The sequence below is a fragment of the Nycticebus coucang genome, chromosome 3 (genome assembly GCF_027406575.1).
Source record: "Nycticebus coucang isolate mNycCou1 chromosome 3, mNycCou1.pri, whole genome shotgun sequence".
Taxonomy (NCBI): Eukaryota; Metazoa; Chordata; class Mammalia; order Primates; family Lorisidae; genus Nycticebus; species Nycticebus coucang.
Genome location: NC_069782.1, coordinates 98,386,374 through 98,402,312, shown reverse-complemented (window position 1 = coordinate 98,402,312; position 15,939 = coordinate 98,386,374). Strand labels below are relative to the sequence as shown.

Genomic DNA, 15,939 nt, shown 5'->3' with positions numbered 1-15,939 from the left:
TATTCTTGACAAACCAATAGAGCTGCCGCTACTAATAGTTGTCAGTTGAATATGTGAAGAAAGAACAGTTTGAAAGCCAATATTATTGAATGGTTAGGAGCTGGGCCCTGGAATCAAACTCCTAGGATTGATTCATTGCCACCCAATTTATAAAGTTTGTGATTTTGAGTAAGTCACTTAACCTTTCTGGACCTCAGTTTTCTCATCTATAAAATGGGAATGGTAAGTGCTCCATCCATATTAGCTGCTGCTGTTATCATTGTGGATTTCATTGGCCAGCCAGTGACTGTGGGAATAGAGCAAGGTTATTGTACCCATAGATTGGCCATTTTGGGGGTCCTCATATCAAGAATAATGAGTGAGGTAAGTGAGTGAACCAAATACCTCAGTGGCAAGAGACATTTCTCCTCTGTAACTGCAATTTTTCTCTCCAGCAGCAAATTCCCAATGAGTACTGGTGACTTCATTCTTTTTCATACATATTTTTTTTCTGAGTCACTACCTGTGAAATAAAGGTTGTCTGGCTTAACATTGGGAATAGATTAACCTTTCTGGGTTGTTTTCCATTAACTATAAGCTGTTAGGTAAGAGATCAAGGCTGTCACATATGGAAGAACTTGCCTCCACATTTTTTTTTTGTTAAGCCAGTCAAATTTATCAGAGGGGCATGCACAACATTCTTGAAATATCCCTGACCAGAGCAATGTTTACCCTTAATTGAAACAGTGCTTTAGAGAAGCAGGGAGTCACAAAGTTATGTCATTAGGTTGAGGAGGAAAAGACGAGAGAAAAACCTGGGACTAGAAATTTGCAGAGCAGCTCAACTTGTTGAAAGTTGGCTTTGTTCACTGCCCAACTTCTCAGAAGCTTTTCCTCAGCTGAGTAGGCGTGGTGGGGCACTGGTGTGAGAGTGTTGCTTAGCAATGAGATTTTGTGGCACCCATTCTCAAATAGTCAAGCAACCCATCAATTCCCTGCCTCTCTCTCTTCCAACCCTCAGCTACCATCCAGAGCCTCCCATTAGACCAAGTGTGTGCTGGAGGGAGGGACCAGAGAGAGAGGGGGCGAAGTTTAATCATTGAACCAAGCGGGCTGGAAGTATTTCTTTTGTGAGAACACCTAGCTCCCCGGCAGGCCTCCTAGCCTGAGCTGGAAGTGCGCCGTCCTTTGGAGGTGTGGGAGGAACACTGCACAGAAATCTCTGCCCGTCTCAGGAGAGACCTAACTGGGGGAAAATGTTCGCAGTGCACTTGGTGGCATTTTACTTCACCAAGCTGAAGGAGGATCAGATCAAGAAGGTAAGGGCTTGGCAAAGCTGAGAGATTCCTCCTTCTTTCTTCACTGGCAGATCTGACTGAATCCCTGTCTACCTCTGAAAGGATTTAAGAGGGCTTGTTAGAAAAGATACTGGGAGCACATGACTAGTAAAAACTCACAGAATGTGAAGAGAAAGAAACTCTCCCTTGGGTGGTGCCTGTGGTTCAGGGAGTAGGGTGCCAGCCCCATATACCGGAGGTGGCAGGTTTAAACCCGGCCCTGGCCAAAAAAAAAAAAAAGAAACTCTTCCACACCGCATGTCACATTCCTGTCCTGACCCTTACATTTTACTCAGAACTTCTTGGCAGGTATCTGAGGAGGAAAAGGATGAGGAGAGTGTCAGAAAGCCTAAAGAGGATTGTGTTTGATGGAAGGAGAGGAAAGTCATTTTTAAAAAAGTTTTAAGAACTTTCAAGCAAATCTGATTATTCATGTGTTTGAAAGCTTATGAATGGGGCACCAAGAGCTATGTGAGTTGTAATGTACAATGGTTGGAATGTTCATTATTAGCACTTGCTGTTTGCCAACACTATGCTATTAATGGTGTGCATAATTTTGTCACTTTGCTCAAGGAACTTGTCTATAAAATGTGTTCTAAGGTGGGCTGGCTAAAGGTTACCCAGGGTCAACTGGGGGTAATCAGATTCTCTCCAGGCAGCAGAAATGAGTCCAGCGTGCTCACTGTAAGGCTCTGGGCAAGCAGCCATCTCTCAATTTACAGATAGCAGAAATTTCTCAGCAGGCAGACTTAGCAAGTCACCTGGTATTTAAAGTGGAACAAGAATTAAACCCAGGTCGCCCAATTTGGCTGATGTCTCCTCCAACATTTTTCCCCATTGTGCCAGATGCCTTCCTGCTTTTCAAAATGAGAGGGAGGAAGTGTGGCCCTTTACAGCCTTCATGTGCTTGGTGGGATAAACTCCAGCTAAATTCGATTCATTAATGAATTGGGTTAGAGGTTACAGCAAATTTTCAAGTAGTATAAATTCAGTCAGATTGAACCTGTCTTAATTTTCACTTGATTAGATTCACAGAGACCTCTACTGGCTACTTGAGGTGAAAGAGTGCTGTATAGCATTGCTTAAGAATCCATTTCCTGCTATTACCTGCTTAGTAAAGATGCAACCTGCACCCCCACAGGAGAGTCTTTGGAACTGTGAACCTTTGCTCTTTTAAATCCATTTCACTTCCTTGGGCCCCTTTGTGGTGGTTAAACTTTGTCGTACCCTAGGAGCAGATGGGACATGTTTGTCCACCAGTCCAGGGCAGGCTTGTGAGGACCCTTTGACCTGGAAATGTAGTTCCAGGGCTTTCTGGAAGTAGGGTCAGCCTTTGTCAATGCCTAGAGTTGACTCCCCTCTGCCCCAGGGGGACAACAAAGTTGGGATCACTTTGTAGCTACCTTAAGCAAGTGACTTAGCAGGACAGGGGTGGTGTGGGAGGCTGGTTTATGGTTCTGGGCTGAGTCATGATTCTGATTCCCTCCATGTGGTGAAAACACACCTGGTCAAAAGGCACATCTCTCTCTCTCTCTCTCTCTCTCAATAACACTCTCACTCTCTCTCTGTGGTCAGGGAGTCAGCCCCCTTCATAGTTTCCTGCCTCTGGGGTTGTCAACATCCTGGGCCATGTTTGCCTACAATGGCTGTTATTCAGACCCTGGAATTTTTTTTTTTAAATCTCCCCCTATCAACATTAAAACAAAAATAAAAAGAAAAGAAGAAAGGAGAAGCCGCTCTGTCAGCTACTTTTCCAATTTAATATATTGACATTATTTGACCTATTGATAACACTGGGCTGGTTCGGTCATTGACCTTCAGATTGTTCATTCATAAAAAAAGAATGGGTTAGGTTTTCAATGTGTATTTTTTACATACAGTTTAGTACGTCAAAAAGTGGAAATGTTACCCTTAATCCCACTTTTAATTTACCTTTAATCACAAACACTTTCATATTTACTGTGTGGAAGCCTTTATAGTATTTTTGTCTTAATAGCATATGTTTTTACAGTTATAATGTACTTACGGTTTAGTATCTTACTTCATTTATTGTTATATTGTAACTACTTACGTACATTCCTCCTTTATTTTCATAATTATAATTTCATTATCTTCCTAATATTCAGTAAAGGGGATATGCTATAATTTATTTAATCGTTACCCTCTTGTTGGACATTTGAATACTTTCAAAAACATTTTTTAATAATTAATATCATCATGATAAACACTGGTAGATATTTATAGGGTGTCCCAAAGGTCGCCGTACAAACATACATACATACATACATACACAGTGAAACTGGGAAATTAAAGCTAAATGTACCTATATTTACAAAATATTCATCACATTTCACAAAATATTTGCAAAATAGTCCTCTTATGTTGATATATAAGTATAAAAATATTAAACTATAAAATATAATAGGAGTTTGTTCATTTTCCTATGTATGGTGACCTTGGTGCCCCTGACCTTTCAATTCAGTTGTATTGTTCTCTGAATTTAGAATTATTTCCTGGGAACAGATTCCCGGAAGTGAAATCACTAGGTCCAAGAGTAGAAATTTTTATGACCCAATTCATAATATGAGACCTTTGGACTAAATGATCTCCAAGGCTCCCTCCAGCTCCCACATTCTGTAATTCAATGGCTCTGAGTTAAGAGTTTTGATTCGCTCTTCCTGAGTTAAACATCCTGCTTGTTGGCTTTCTTGCTTAGAAGATACCCACTATTATGGTTTGTGTGTCTGTCCAAAAGTGGACTTGGGTTTCCGCAACACAAGAACCCTCTCTCAGTGACTGTGTGTCCCTGGTTCACATGCCCCACATCGCTTACTTGGATTGAAAATGTAGCTTTTTTTTTAAATCCCAAAATATGTTTCACTATTCCCTTCTAGCTACTGTGCCAGGTGCTGTAGAAGATAGAAATAATAAAGAAGAGTTTGTTGCAGAGTTGACATGCTTTCTGTCATGACTGTAACTTACTGGAAGAGGAGCAGCTGCCCAGAGTAGCTGAACTTCTAGCAGCTCACAAATGACCCCAACAGGGCCTCAGAACCATAACTTAAGACAAATAGAAGGGGAAAACCATTACTTCAGGCTGAACAAAAACCATCAGTAAGTTTAGGGGCACTGTTTGAGAGGCTTTGGGGTAAGAAAGGATTAAGTCCCGTTCCCACGTAGGGCATCCCACACTTTCCCAGCTCGAATTACTTGGGTCACGTCCCTTGTGTCAAATTTTCTCCATCTGTGTGTGGCTGTGCCAACCAATTAGTCACAAACGGACTCAGGGTGAGCAGGAAGCCCTTAATGAAGCATGACCTGGTTAAATCCTGTCTTCTCAAAAATGCTGAAAGCCCAATTGTCTATTTTTTTAATAATGGCTCTCTGATGCTTTTCTGGCCTTTCTCTGGCCCTTGCCAAGTCCCATGGGGCACTTCAGTGTCTTGGGTGTCCATATTAGTCCCAGACCGAGCTGGTCCTTTTGTCCTCTGATGTCTGGCTAGTGGCTTTCCTAGGATAAGTATGATGTGAGCCCTGTGCTTTTGGTATAATTAGTCTGTTGAGTTTGTGGATCTGCCATGGAGCTGTGAACCAAAAGAAGGCTGTTGGGGCAAGGAGTCTGGAGACTGAATCCAAAGCTCTATTAATGACATTTAATGGCTTTAAGCTTTGTATTTCTCATCTCTCAATTGGAGACAAAAGCTTTGGCCTTTGGTGGCTGCCTCAAAGGGATGTGGTAGAAATTGAAGAAGTGAGATGCGTGAAAGCACTTTGTATAGATGTGCCCCTCCCAGGAGTGTGCCTGGGATCAAGCCTTCCTGCAACCTGGATGGGTGTGGAGGGAGCTCAGAATATAAAACAGGGCTGGTAAACATGGGGTACACATGCTGCTGTCTCTCTTCCAGGTCTCACCCATCATCCATCCCAGCCAGCCCTGGGAATCCAGACTGCCACCACCAACTGATTAGCATCATTTGGGGAAGGAAGCTTTTTGGCCACTCCTAATGTGACACATTACCTTCAAATAGACTGAGCACAGCCACAGTGATTTTTATAACTTCCATCCATTGGCATAGTGGTCCTCTACCCCAATTTCCTGGTTGTTACTCGAAAGATATACCCTTGATTTTAATAGCAATTCGAGCTGACTTTAAAATTTAAATTTCAGCCAGGTGCAATGGCTCACGCCTGTAATCCTAGCACTCTGGGAGGCCGAGGTGGGAGGATTGATTGAACTCAGGAGTTCAAGACCAGCCTGAGCAAGAGCAAGACTAATAAAAATAGCTGAGAGTTGTGGCAGGCACCTGTAGTCCCAGCTATTCAGGAGGCTGAGGCAAGAGGATCGCTTGAACTCAAGAGTTTGAGGTTGCCGTGAGCTATGACAGCACTGCACTCTACTGAGGGCAACACAGTGAAATTCTGTCTCAAAAAAAAATAAGTTTAAATTTTATCTTAATTAGAACCAACTCAATTAAACCAAAATGGAAATTTTAAAGACTAGATTTTGGAGCTTGCTGCTGGAAACTGAATTTAGCTCTGAGCTTCCTAGCATCCAGTAAACAAAGGGAAACATGTTTGGATATATCTGTTGTAATCATCACACAGAAGAAAGCTTCCATGTTTAGGAAGCTAAGATTTCAGCTATAGCTAGTCTTCTCCAGTGCCACGGGACACTGAGAGGCAATGGGACAATGGTGAGGCCTCTGAACTGGGAGTTGGAATCCTGAATCCTTAGCTTCTGTCCCTCCACTATCTCATCAGAATACCGGGGAGTCACTTCTTTTTTTGGGGGGGGGTCACTTCCACCTCAGAGTTGGCCTTCAGAGGAATAGCCCCATACCTTTTTAGTCTTTTGTTCCATTTGGTTCTTCCTTTGCTCTGCCTTGTCCTCAGCCTGGTAAGGGGGTCGAGGAAGGAACCTTTGGGAGTCCACGTCACGAAGCTGTCCCCAGAGCGAGGAACGAGCTTCGTGAGGGGAGTGTGAGTTTGTAGCCTGGATTGGGGGCCGCCAGCCCCGGTCACTGGTGTTTGTTCCAGGTGGACAGGTTCCTGTATCACATGCGGCTCTCTGATGAGACCCTTTTGGACATCATGGCACGGTTCCAGGTCGAGATGGAGAGGGGCCTGGCCAAGGACACCAACCCCACAGCCTCAGTGAAGATGCTGCCCACCTTTGTCAGGGCCATCCCCGATGGCTCGGGTGAGTGGGGCCTGGCTGCCTGGGACACTGAGCGCTCCCTCTCCAGTTCCTCTCTCTGACAGGTGCCCTACGTGCCTAAGTTCAGTCCTGTGCCTTGGCTCATCTTGTGAGCCCTCTCTCCCACCCATGCTCCAGTCTCTCCCAACACCACCAGTTCATAGAACAAGGCACCTTGTCCTCTCTCTGCCTATCTTGACCTCACACATTCTGCTCTCTCTCCCACCAGAGAGTCCCATCGTTCTTCCCCTGGGGAGCCCAGGCAGCTGTTACCTCTTAGCGTCAATTCCTCAAGATCACTGCTTCCACTTGGGAAGCCTCCCTACCTGGGCTACGGGCTCGTTAGAGCACTTGTCTCCCTGTGTGTGAGAGTCCCCACTGGGTCAACAGCTCCATGAGGCCAGGGTCTTACTCACCACAGCATCCTGAGCAACCAGCACATTGCTAGGCATATACTAGGCCTCAGAATATTTATTGAATGAATTCACTCCTAGATGTCTAGATTCTAGGCCATAGATAGTAAGTAATGGAAGGAAGCATGAAGGAGTTGAAATAATATTAAATAATAATTCAAGAAACCTGTATTTGATGCCAGCTCTGTCCCTCCGCAGTGACCTTAGGCAAGCGTCTAGCCTTACTTTCTCCATCTGTAAAATGAGAGCTGCCCTATGTGTTAGTTTCCTATTGCTACTGAGCATAGTACCACAAATTTAGCAGCTTAAAGTGACACAAATTTATTCTCTTATAGTTCTGAAGTTTCAGATGGGTCTCACTGGGCTAAAATCAAGGCGTTGTCAGGGCTGCACTCCTGGAGGCTTCAGGGGAGAATGTTTTCTTGACCTTTCCAGCTTCTAGAAGCCACCTACATTCCTTGGTTCATGTGTCTTTCTGTGTACGACGCCAGCAGTGCAGCATCCTCAAGACTCTTTCACCCTCTTCCACACGTAAAGACCCTGTGATTACATTAGGCACACTGGGCTAATCCAGGATAATCTCCCAACCTCAAGGTCAGCTGGTGGGCGATTTTGACTCTGTCTGCAACCTTAATTCCCCTTTGCCATATATCCTGACATGCTCACAGGATCTGGGGATTAGGAGATGTATATCTTTGGGTTGGGGGTGGTATTATCTTGCTCACTGTAACCCAGAGCTCTCTAGAAGGTATCTATGAGGCCCCAGCCAGCTCTTCCATTCTTAGCCCCTGGGCAGAGCTATAAGAACGAAAGGAACGGATATTTACTGAGCACCTCCTGTAATCATGGTGTGCAGGGGACTCACTGTGTCACTGACTCCCCTAAGAACTCTGGGATATAGCCGTTATCCCCAGTCAGATAGAGCACCAAGGACCAATGGGCTTCCCAATGTCAGGGTCAGGGTCCCAGTGTGTGAACCAAGCGCCGGGAAGAGACTTAGGGCCCTTGAAGGAGCAGGGACTAAAGCTTGGGGAGCTCTCAGTGAGGGTGGGGTAGCTTTGATTGGATTAGCTGGACCCCTCTGGAGCAATGCCTGTGACAAAGGAGGTTGACTCTGCTGATCAAGAGGCCCCTGGGATACTGATGAGAAAGGCCTGTTCTCTCGCTGGTACATGGGTGCATAGAGTGGCCAGTGTACCACCCTGGGGGAGCGTAGCTTTAGAGAGACAGCCCTATTTGAAATGACAGTGCTGAATAGACTGTGGTTCTTGGAAAGTCATCTGGGGCCATTTGGAGGAAGCACCTGAGTCATGAGGGTGTGTGGAGGATCGGGAACTCAGGGCTAAGTCCTCCTGACTTCCTGAGCTCAGGCCCCTCCTCTAGATATGGACAAGGTGTGTTCCCAGAAGCACGGGAAAGTGGCATTTGACAGTCTGGAGGCTGTGGGGCAGGAGGTGTCTTCTTGGCCCTGGCTAGTTTAGAAGGTTTGGAAGTAAAAATGAGGTTTCAGGCTTGGAGACACCAATCTCCTTTCTTCACTGCCTCCTCAGAACCTCCCATCACATAATACATTTCACCGGTGATTCTGTTGTGGCAAGGTCCCTTGTCAGGCCCAGAGTTCCTCATAAGCCAGGTGCCCTTGGTAAATCCCAGAGCCATGGCATGGTTGTTAGGATCCAATGAGGTCATGTGGATAGAGGGGTTAAAAATCTCTCAAACGTTGAGGCTGGGCATGATGGCTCATGCCTGTAATCCCAGCACTTTGGAAGGCCAAGATGGGTAGATCTTCTGAGCTCAGGAGTTCAAGATCAGCCTGAGCAAAAACGAAACCTTATCTCTAAAAATAGCCGGGCGTTGTGGCAGGCGCCTGAAGTCCCAGTACTTGGGAGGCTGAGGCAAGAGAATCCCTTGAGCCCAAGAGTTTGATATTGCTGTGAGCTATGAAGCTATGGCACTCAACCCCAGGGCACAGAGTAAGATTCTGTCTCAAAAAAATAAAAATAATAATAATAATCTCTCAAATGTCCAAAGTCCTTCGTAGCTCTTGTGAGCTGGTAGTGTGATTTCATGATTACTAATAAAACCAAACAAATAAATCTCTCCTGATCCCTGTGACCTTCGTTTTAGAAATGTCTGCAGTTTCCAGCGAAATCATCTGGGTTTGCCTGCTCTCTGTAGTTTCTCTTCCCTTTACCTGCACCTACATGGCAGGGAGTGACCTGTTGGAGCCTTGGTTACTTCCCAGCCTTCTGCAGGGTGATGTGCTTGACGGTTCTCACGTAGGATCAAGGTCTGTACAAGTGTGGTGTTAACAGTGGAGTCTCTGGCGGCGCCTGTGGCTCAGTGAGTAGGGCGCCGGCCCCATATGCCGAGGGTGGCGGGTTCAAACCCAGCCCCGGCCAAACTGCAACAAAAAAATAGCCAGGTGTTGTGGCGGGCGCCTGTAGTCCCAGCTGCTCGGGAGGCTGAGGCAAGAGAATCGCATAAGCCCAAGAGTTAGAGGTTGCTGTGAGCCGTGTGATGCCATGGCACTCTACCGAGGGTGGTACAGTGAGACACCGTCTCTACAAAAAAAAAACAAAACAGTGGAGCCTCTATGAGTCCCGGAGGGAAGTGCGAAGGTGACTAGGATTCTTTGCTCTGACACAGCTGTCTCTCTTCTTGGTCTCTGCCCCCAGGCAACCTCCTAGGTCCCCAAGTAGGACTTGGGGGTGAGCCCAGGAGCCCTGCGGTAGTCAGCCCAGGAGTCTTGCACTGGGATAGAGTCCCATTTTTGCCTGAGCGTATGGTTCACCTAGAGCATTTTCTAAACACATGGTTTCCCAGCCTCTCCCACTGGAGACTGAGTGTGCAGGAACCTACCTAGACATCACTGTGCACCTTTGGGAGACACTGCACTGGGGGGTGGGGAAGGAGCAGAGGCACATGCCCTGGCAGTAGCTTAGAAAAGGAAACCCTGGGCATTCAAGGCAGTTCACCGAGAATCATTGCAGCAAGCAAATTACCAAAGGAATCTCCCCCTTTCTAAGGCTGCTTTCTAATAATCACTATGTAGACCCTGAAGGCCCCACTGCTACTGTTGTCTGGGCAGGTCCTCCCTGCCCAGTGTCCATGGGATCCTTTCTCTGGGGGTCAGAGTCACAGAAGGGATCATGCCACATGGTTTTCATGGACTGGCAACTTGAGTCACCAGTGGAGCAAGATGTTTGCACAGTGATAACAGCGGGGTGGTGGAAGGGAGTGTCCCCGTGCAGACACTGGCCAGGGCTCAGCAACATTGCCTCTAGTTTGGATTGCAGCATAGCAGCCTCCTCTATTGCCAAACCTTTGGTCTATCCTGGTTGGTGCCAGAGGCATTTATTGCTGAAATCTCAGTCAGATCTTGGTGCATAAAATCTGTCTGTGGCTCCCTCTCACCTCTGGATGAAGCCTGAGGTCCTTGGGGTGGGCTGGCTTTTCCTAATCCTTGCTAATTTCTCTGAGACTGCCTTCCAGCCTCATTTCTGTCACAGCAAAAGTGCATACCGCTGTGCTCTCTCATCCCTTCACCCATGGTCTGGCAGTGTAATTCCCTCTCATCCCCAGTGCTCAGGTCTCCATCACCGCTGGGGCCAGCTGCCTTGACTCCCATCTCTGATGTGGATATCTCTCCCTGTGCTTCCTGCCATCTGAACCCACGTGAAAATGGCTTACACAGGGGGCCTATACTTCTGACTGACTCTCCGGGGAGCACACACACTCTCAGTCTTCCACCTTTGCAGCCCTCTCTCCTGCCATGTTAATTAACACAGAGTAAGTGCTCAGTGAACGTCCTTGGGTCATGTGATCTACCCTAATTCCTGCACACGACAACATTTAGGAAAGTGCCTCTCACCTGGCACATGGTAAGCGCTGGTAAAAGTTGCACAGGATTAGCTCTCTGAATTCCCTCACCAAAAGATAAATGACTCTAACAGGCTCCTTTTGGAGCTGATCTGGGGTGATAAGAATCTCCAGAAGTCTCGGGGGCGGCGCCTGTGGCTCAGTGAGTAGGGCCCCGGCCCCATATGCCGAAGGTGGCGGGTTCAAACCCAGCCTCGGCCAAACTGCAACAAAAAAATAGCCGGGCGTTGTGGCGGGCGCCTGTAGTCCCAGCTGCTCGGGAGGCTGAGGCAAGAGAATTGCGTAAGCCCAAGAGTTAGAGGTTGCTGTGAGCCGTGTGACGCCACGGCACTCTACCCAAGGGCGGTACAGTGAGACTCTGTCTCTACAAAAAAAAAAAAAAAAAAGAATCTCCAGAAGTCTCCACAAAAACAAAAGCTCGAGCTGGCGGGTCTGTAAATGAGGATGCTATGCCTTTACTGCCAGACCTGTGGTGCACAGACCTGTAGCAGCAGCAGCAGCACTTCAACAGTGTTTTCCAACCTTTTTAATCTCGTGGCGCACTTGAACCTATAGTTAAACTTCTGTGGCACACTTAAATTATGTTGATTAAAAAATAAAAAAGTAGAAAAAAAGAATATTAAAATTTTTTGCAGCACATGTAAGATCCTCTCACGGCACACCGGTTGAAAATCACTGACCTGGGAGCTTGTTTATTTTATTATTATTATTATTTTGAGACAGTCTCACTATGTCACCCTCAGTAGAGAGCCCTGGCGTCACAGCTCACAGCAACTTCAAACTCTTGGGCTTAAGCGATTCTCTTAAGTGATTCTCAGCCTCCCAAGTAGCTGGAACTACAGACACCCGTCACAATGCAGCTATTTTTTTGTTGCGATTGTCATTGTTTAGCTGGCCTGGGCTGGATTCAAACCTACCAGCCTGGGTATATATGGCTGGCGCCGTAATCACTGAGCTATGGGTGCCGCCTGGGAGCTTGTTTAAAAACACATATCCTGACTGCAAATCACAATCTGCACAAAACCAAAGGGAATAGGGAGGTGGGAAATTCTGAGGGTGGGGAATGCTTCAGTCACCAGGAGAGAGGAGGAGGGAAAAGGGTGAAGCTGCTACTTCCCTTAGGAGGCGGGAACCTGGCTGGGCAGAGCCAGCAGGATGACCCTACTCAGGGTCCTGAGGCAAAGGACCCTCAGTAGGGGGAACAGAGGGGAAGGCTAAGCATCAGGGGAACAGAGGGGAAGGCTAAGCATCAGGGAGGGCCTCAGCTCACTCGCCCTGCTGCCCCTGGCAAAGAAGCCTTTGGGGGAAAGCAAAAGCCTGGAGACTGGAGTGGAGGCCTAGCGCAGAGAGAGGTGAGGTACACCCCCCCCCACTCCGCCTCAGGGGACACTATTTGAACCCTGTGATCACCCGGGCCTGGGCCCAATTGCCTCTAGCTCTTTGATTGCCAAGAACCTGATTAAGGGAAGGTTTGTGGTCTGAGGGCATGTGGGCCAAGGTCTCTAGGGAATCCACAGGCAGGAACTGTGCTGCATTTAGGTCTCAAGGGAACTGCACCTCAAGAGTTTTTCTACCCAGGATTTCAGCCTGCCTGTGGCCACCTCAGCCGCTCAGCAGACTTCGGGTTTGGGGACGCCTCGGTTTTGGCTTTACCACCTATGTCGACTTCCGTCTATCTTTTATTCCACATTTCACAGGATGTAACACTGATTGGGCAGTGGTCCCCTTAGTACTAGGTAGCTGTGGCTGGGGTCACTTGGTGGGTCACAAGGGCACTCAGGTGCCGGACGTCTGGGTATGGAGTTTCACTCACACGTGCCTTGGACGTGCATCTGGAAGCAAACTGGTATCTGCCCCCACTTCTATTGGATAACTCCATATGGAGGCTTGCGGGCTCATCCTGAGCTCCTTCCCACATCTGTGGCTGTCACTAAAGGTACCAGCAGGGGTCCTGAGTAGAAGTCCTGGGGGGGGGGGCTGCCTCACTCTGACCCATGATCACTTCCACATTTTTCTTTTATTAATATTTTACTTGTTTACTCACAGAGGGAGTCTCACTCTGTGGTCCCATGTGGAGTATGGTGGTGTCATCATAGCTCACAGCAACCTTAAACTCCTGGGATCAAGTGATCCTCCTGCCTGAGCCTCCCAAGTACCTGGAAATACTGGCCCCCACCACAACACCTGGCTAATTTTTCTATTCTTTTTTATAGAGACAGGGTCTTGCTCTTGCCCAGGCTGGTCCCGAATTCCTGGTCTTAATCAATTCTCCCACCTTGGTTTCTCAGAGTGCTAGGATTATAGGTGTGAGCCATCATGCTGGGCCCCCACCTTTTTATTAATAACAACTGTCTTGGTCTGGGCTGGGTTGGGTTCCAATTTTTCCTTTTGGAGCAGCTCTGGCCTGAACAAAAAAATTTTTTTTATCACCCTTGGTAGAGTGCTGTGGCATCACAGCTCACAGCAAGTTCCAGCTCCTGGGCTTAGGTGATTCTCTTGCCTCAGCCTCCCGAGTAGCTGGGACTACAGGCACCTGCTATAACGCCCGGCTATTTTTGTTGCAGCTTGGCTGGGGCTGGGTTTGAACCTGCCACCCTTGGTATATGGGGCTGGCGCCCTACCCACTGAGCCACAGGTGCCACCCTAACCTAAAAAAAATTGGCATCTTTGGCACTTCAAGGGCCACCATTGGGTCCCTGCTTCCCCTCCCCTCCTAGAGTATCTTCCCTGTATCACATTGAGACTGTCTAAGGCTGGTGTCCCTTCTCCCTCCTGCCTTTCTCTGAGTTTCCCTCAGGCTTGCAGCTCTCTCCTTCCAGGGGTGGCACCCTAGGACAAGACCCACCCTCGTGGCTGTTCTCATACCACCTGCAGGAAGAGCACTCACATTGGCCTTATCCAAGAATGTGCTTATTCCTGAAGTGTGACCTAGTGGGACAGGCTCAGGCTACAGACTCAGGCAGATGCAGTTCATATCCCATCTTTGGTCCTTACCTTGGGGGCTCTGAAAAATGACTGCTTCCTTTAGCCCCAGCAAGCCTGGGTACAATGATACCCAGCTCACCGTGGTTGCAAGATTTATTTATTTATTTATTTTTGAGACAGAGTCTCACTTTCTCACCCATGGTAGAGTACCATGGCATCATAGCTCACAGCAACCTCAAATTCTTGGGCTCAAATGATCCTCTTGTGGGCGGCACCTGTGGCTCAGTCGGTAAGGCGCTGGCCCCATATACCGAGGGTGGCGGGTTCAAACCCAGCCCCGGCCGAACTGCAACAAAAAAATAGCCCGGCATTATGGCGGGTGCCTGTAGTCCCAGCTACTTGGGAGGCTGAGGCAAGAGAATCGCTTAAGCCCAGGAGTTGGAGGTTGCTGTGAGCTGTGTGATGCCACGGCACTCTACTGAGGGCCATAAAGTGAGACTCTGTCTCTACAAAAAAAAAAAAAAAAATCCTCTTGCCTCATCCTCTCAAGTAGCTCGGACTACAGGTGTCTCCCACAATGCCCAGGTATTTTTTTAGAGACAGGGGTCTCACTCTTGCTGTGGCTGGTCTTGAACTCCTGAGCTCAGGCAATCCACCCACCTTTGCCTCCCAGAGTGCCAGGATTATAGGCATGAGCCACCAAGTCTGGCCTGGTTGCAAGATTTAGTGACATTTATTATATGTCTAACTTCTAACACAGAGCTTGCCATATAGTAGTAAACTCTCAATAAATGGTCACCAGTGTTGTTTGTTTAATAGAAAAAGGGGAGTTCCTTTCCTTGGATCTTGGAGGATCCAAATTTCGAGTCTTGAAGGTGCAAGTCTCGGAAGAGGGGAAGCCGCAGGTCCAGATGGAGAGTCAGTTCTACCCAACGCCCAATGAAATCATCCGAGGGAACGGCTCAGAGGTACAGGGCAGGCGGTTTTTTGGGGGGCTGGAAGGCCTTGGCATCAGTGTGTGAAGAACCATCCCTGAGCTCATCTCCTTCATTTTTCCTCTCTGCAGTTGTTTGAATATGTGGCTGACTGTCTGGCAGACTTCATGAAGACCAAAGACTTGAAGCATAAGAAACTGCCCCTTGGCCTGACCTTTTCTTTCCCCTGTAGACAGACTAAATTGGAAGAGGTAAGGCCAGTGCCGGGGGAGGGGAAAAGCGGTGTAGGCTTTGGGCTTTTCCTTCTTTTTGTTGACGAGAGGTGGCAGCGGGCAGCAGATAACTCATGTACACAGCCATTGGGATTTTGCACTTAACACGGGCCCGGAGCCAGGGAGTAACGGCTTTCACTGGTTCTCAAACCTTGATGTGCATCAGAGTTCCTGGAAAGGCCTGCTCCGCGCAGACTGCTGGCTCCCCCAGGACTGCTGGTTCTGCACTGGGCCCCTAAATTGGCCTTTCTAACAGGTTCCTGTTAGAGGACTGCACTTAGCACCACTGACCTAGCTGACTAGAATGAGAGCAGGAAGGCCTGGGGAACATCCCCCGTAGTGAGCCCTTGGGAGGAGGGCTGTAGTGGAGCTGCTGAGTAAAATGTTCTTGAGCACTGAGCATAGGATATCTAGTCTCAGCTGTGCCACAGCAGGCTGGAGTTCCTGGTAATTCATCCCTGTGTATCTCAGTTTTTCTATTTGTAATCAAGAGGAAGCCTAACCTGCTCCTATGTGAATCTGTGAAAATAAGTCAGGGGACATTCTAGGGCCAGGGGTTATTGTTAAGAATCAAGTCTCTCCGGGGCAAGACATGATTGCAAGAGGGACTTTACCTAACAATTGCAATCAGTGTAACCTGGCTTATTGTACCCTCAATGAATCCCCAACAATAAAAAAAAGAAAAGAAAAAAAAAAAAAGAATCAAGTCTCTCAGGCCGGGTGCGGTGGTTCACGCCTGTAATCCCAGCACTCTGGGAGGCTGAGGAGGGTGTGGATTGCTTGAGCTCAGTATTTTGAGACCAGCCTGAGCAAGAGCAAGACCCCATCTCTAAATGCTAGGTGGGCATTGTGGTGGGTGCCTGTGGTGTGTGTAGTCCCAGCTACTTGGGAGGCTAAGGCAAGAGGATCACCTGAGCCCAAGAGTTTGAGGTTGCTGTGAGCTATGACACCACAGCACTCTACCCAGGACAACAGAATGAAACTCTGTCTCAAAAAAAA

General features: G+C 47.7%; 1 protein-coding gene across 3 annotated transcripts in view; it reads left to right on the top strand.

Annotated features, from left to right (window-relative positions):
• The first annotated feature begins 1,046 nt into the window (after positions 1–1,046).
• HKDC1 (hexokinase domain containing 1) overlaps positions 1,047–15,939 on the top strand; it is a 59,492-nt gene continuing 44,599 nt past the window's right edge. Inside the window, exons 1-4 of one of the 3 annotated variants that reach the window (XM_053586600.1) lie at positions 1,047–1,298; positions 6,354–6,516; positions 14,553–14,701; positions 14,800–14,919. In XM_053586600.1, coding sequence (XP_053442575.1) covers positions 1,236–1,298; positions 6,354–6,516; positions 14,553–14,701; positions 14,800–14,919 — 495 coding nt within the window. In that variant the 5' untranslated portion in view covers positions 1,047–1,235. The remainder of the gene's footprint in view (positions 1,299–6,353; positions 6,517–14,552; positions 14,702–14,799; positions 14,920–15,939) is intronic. The other 2 variants (XM_053586601.1, XM_053586602.1) reach the window with 2 other exon arrangements.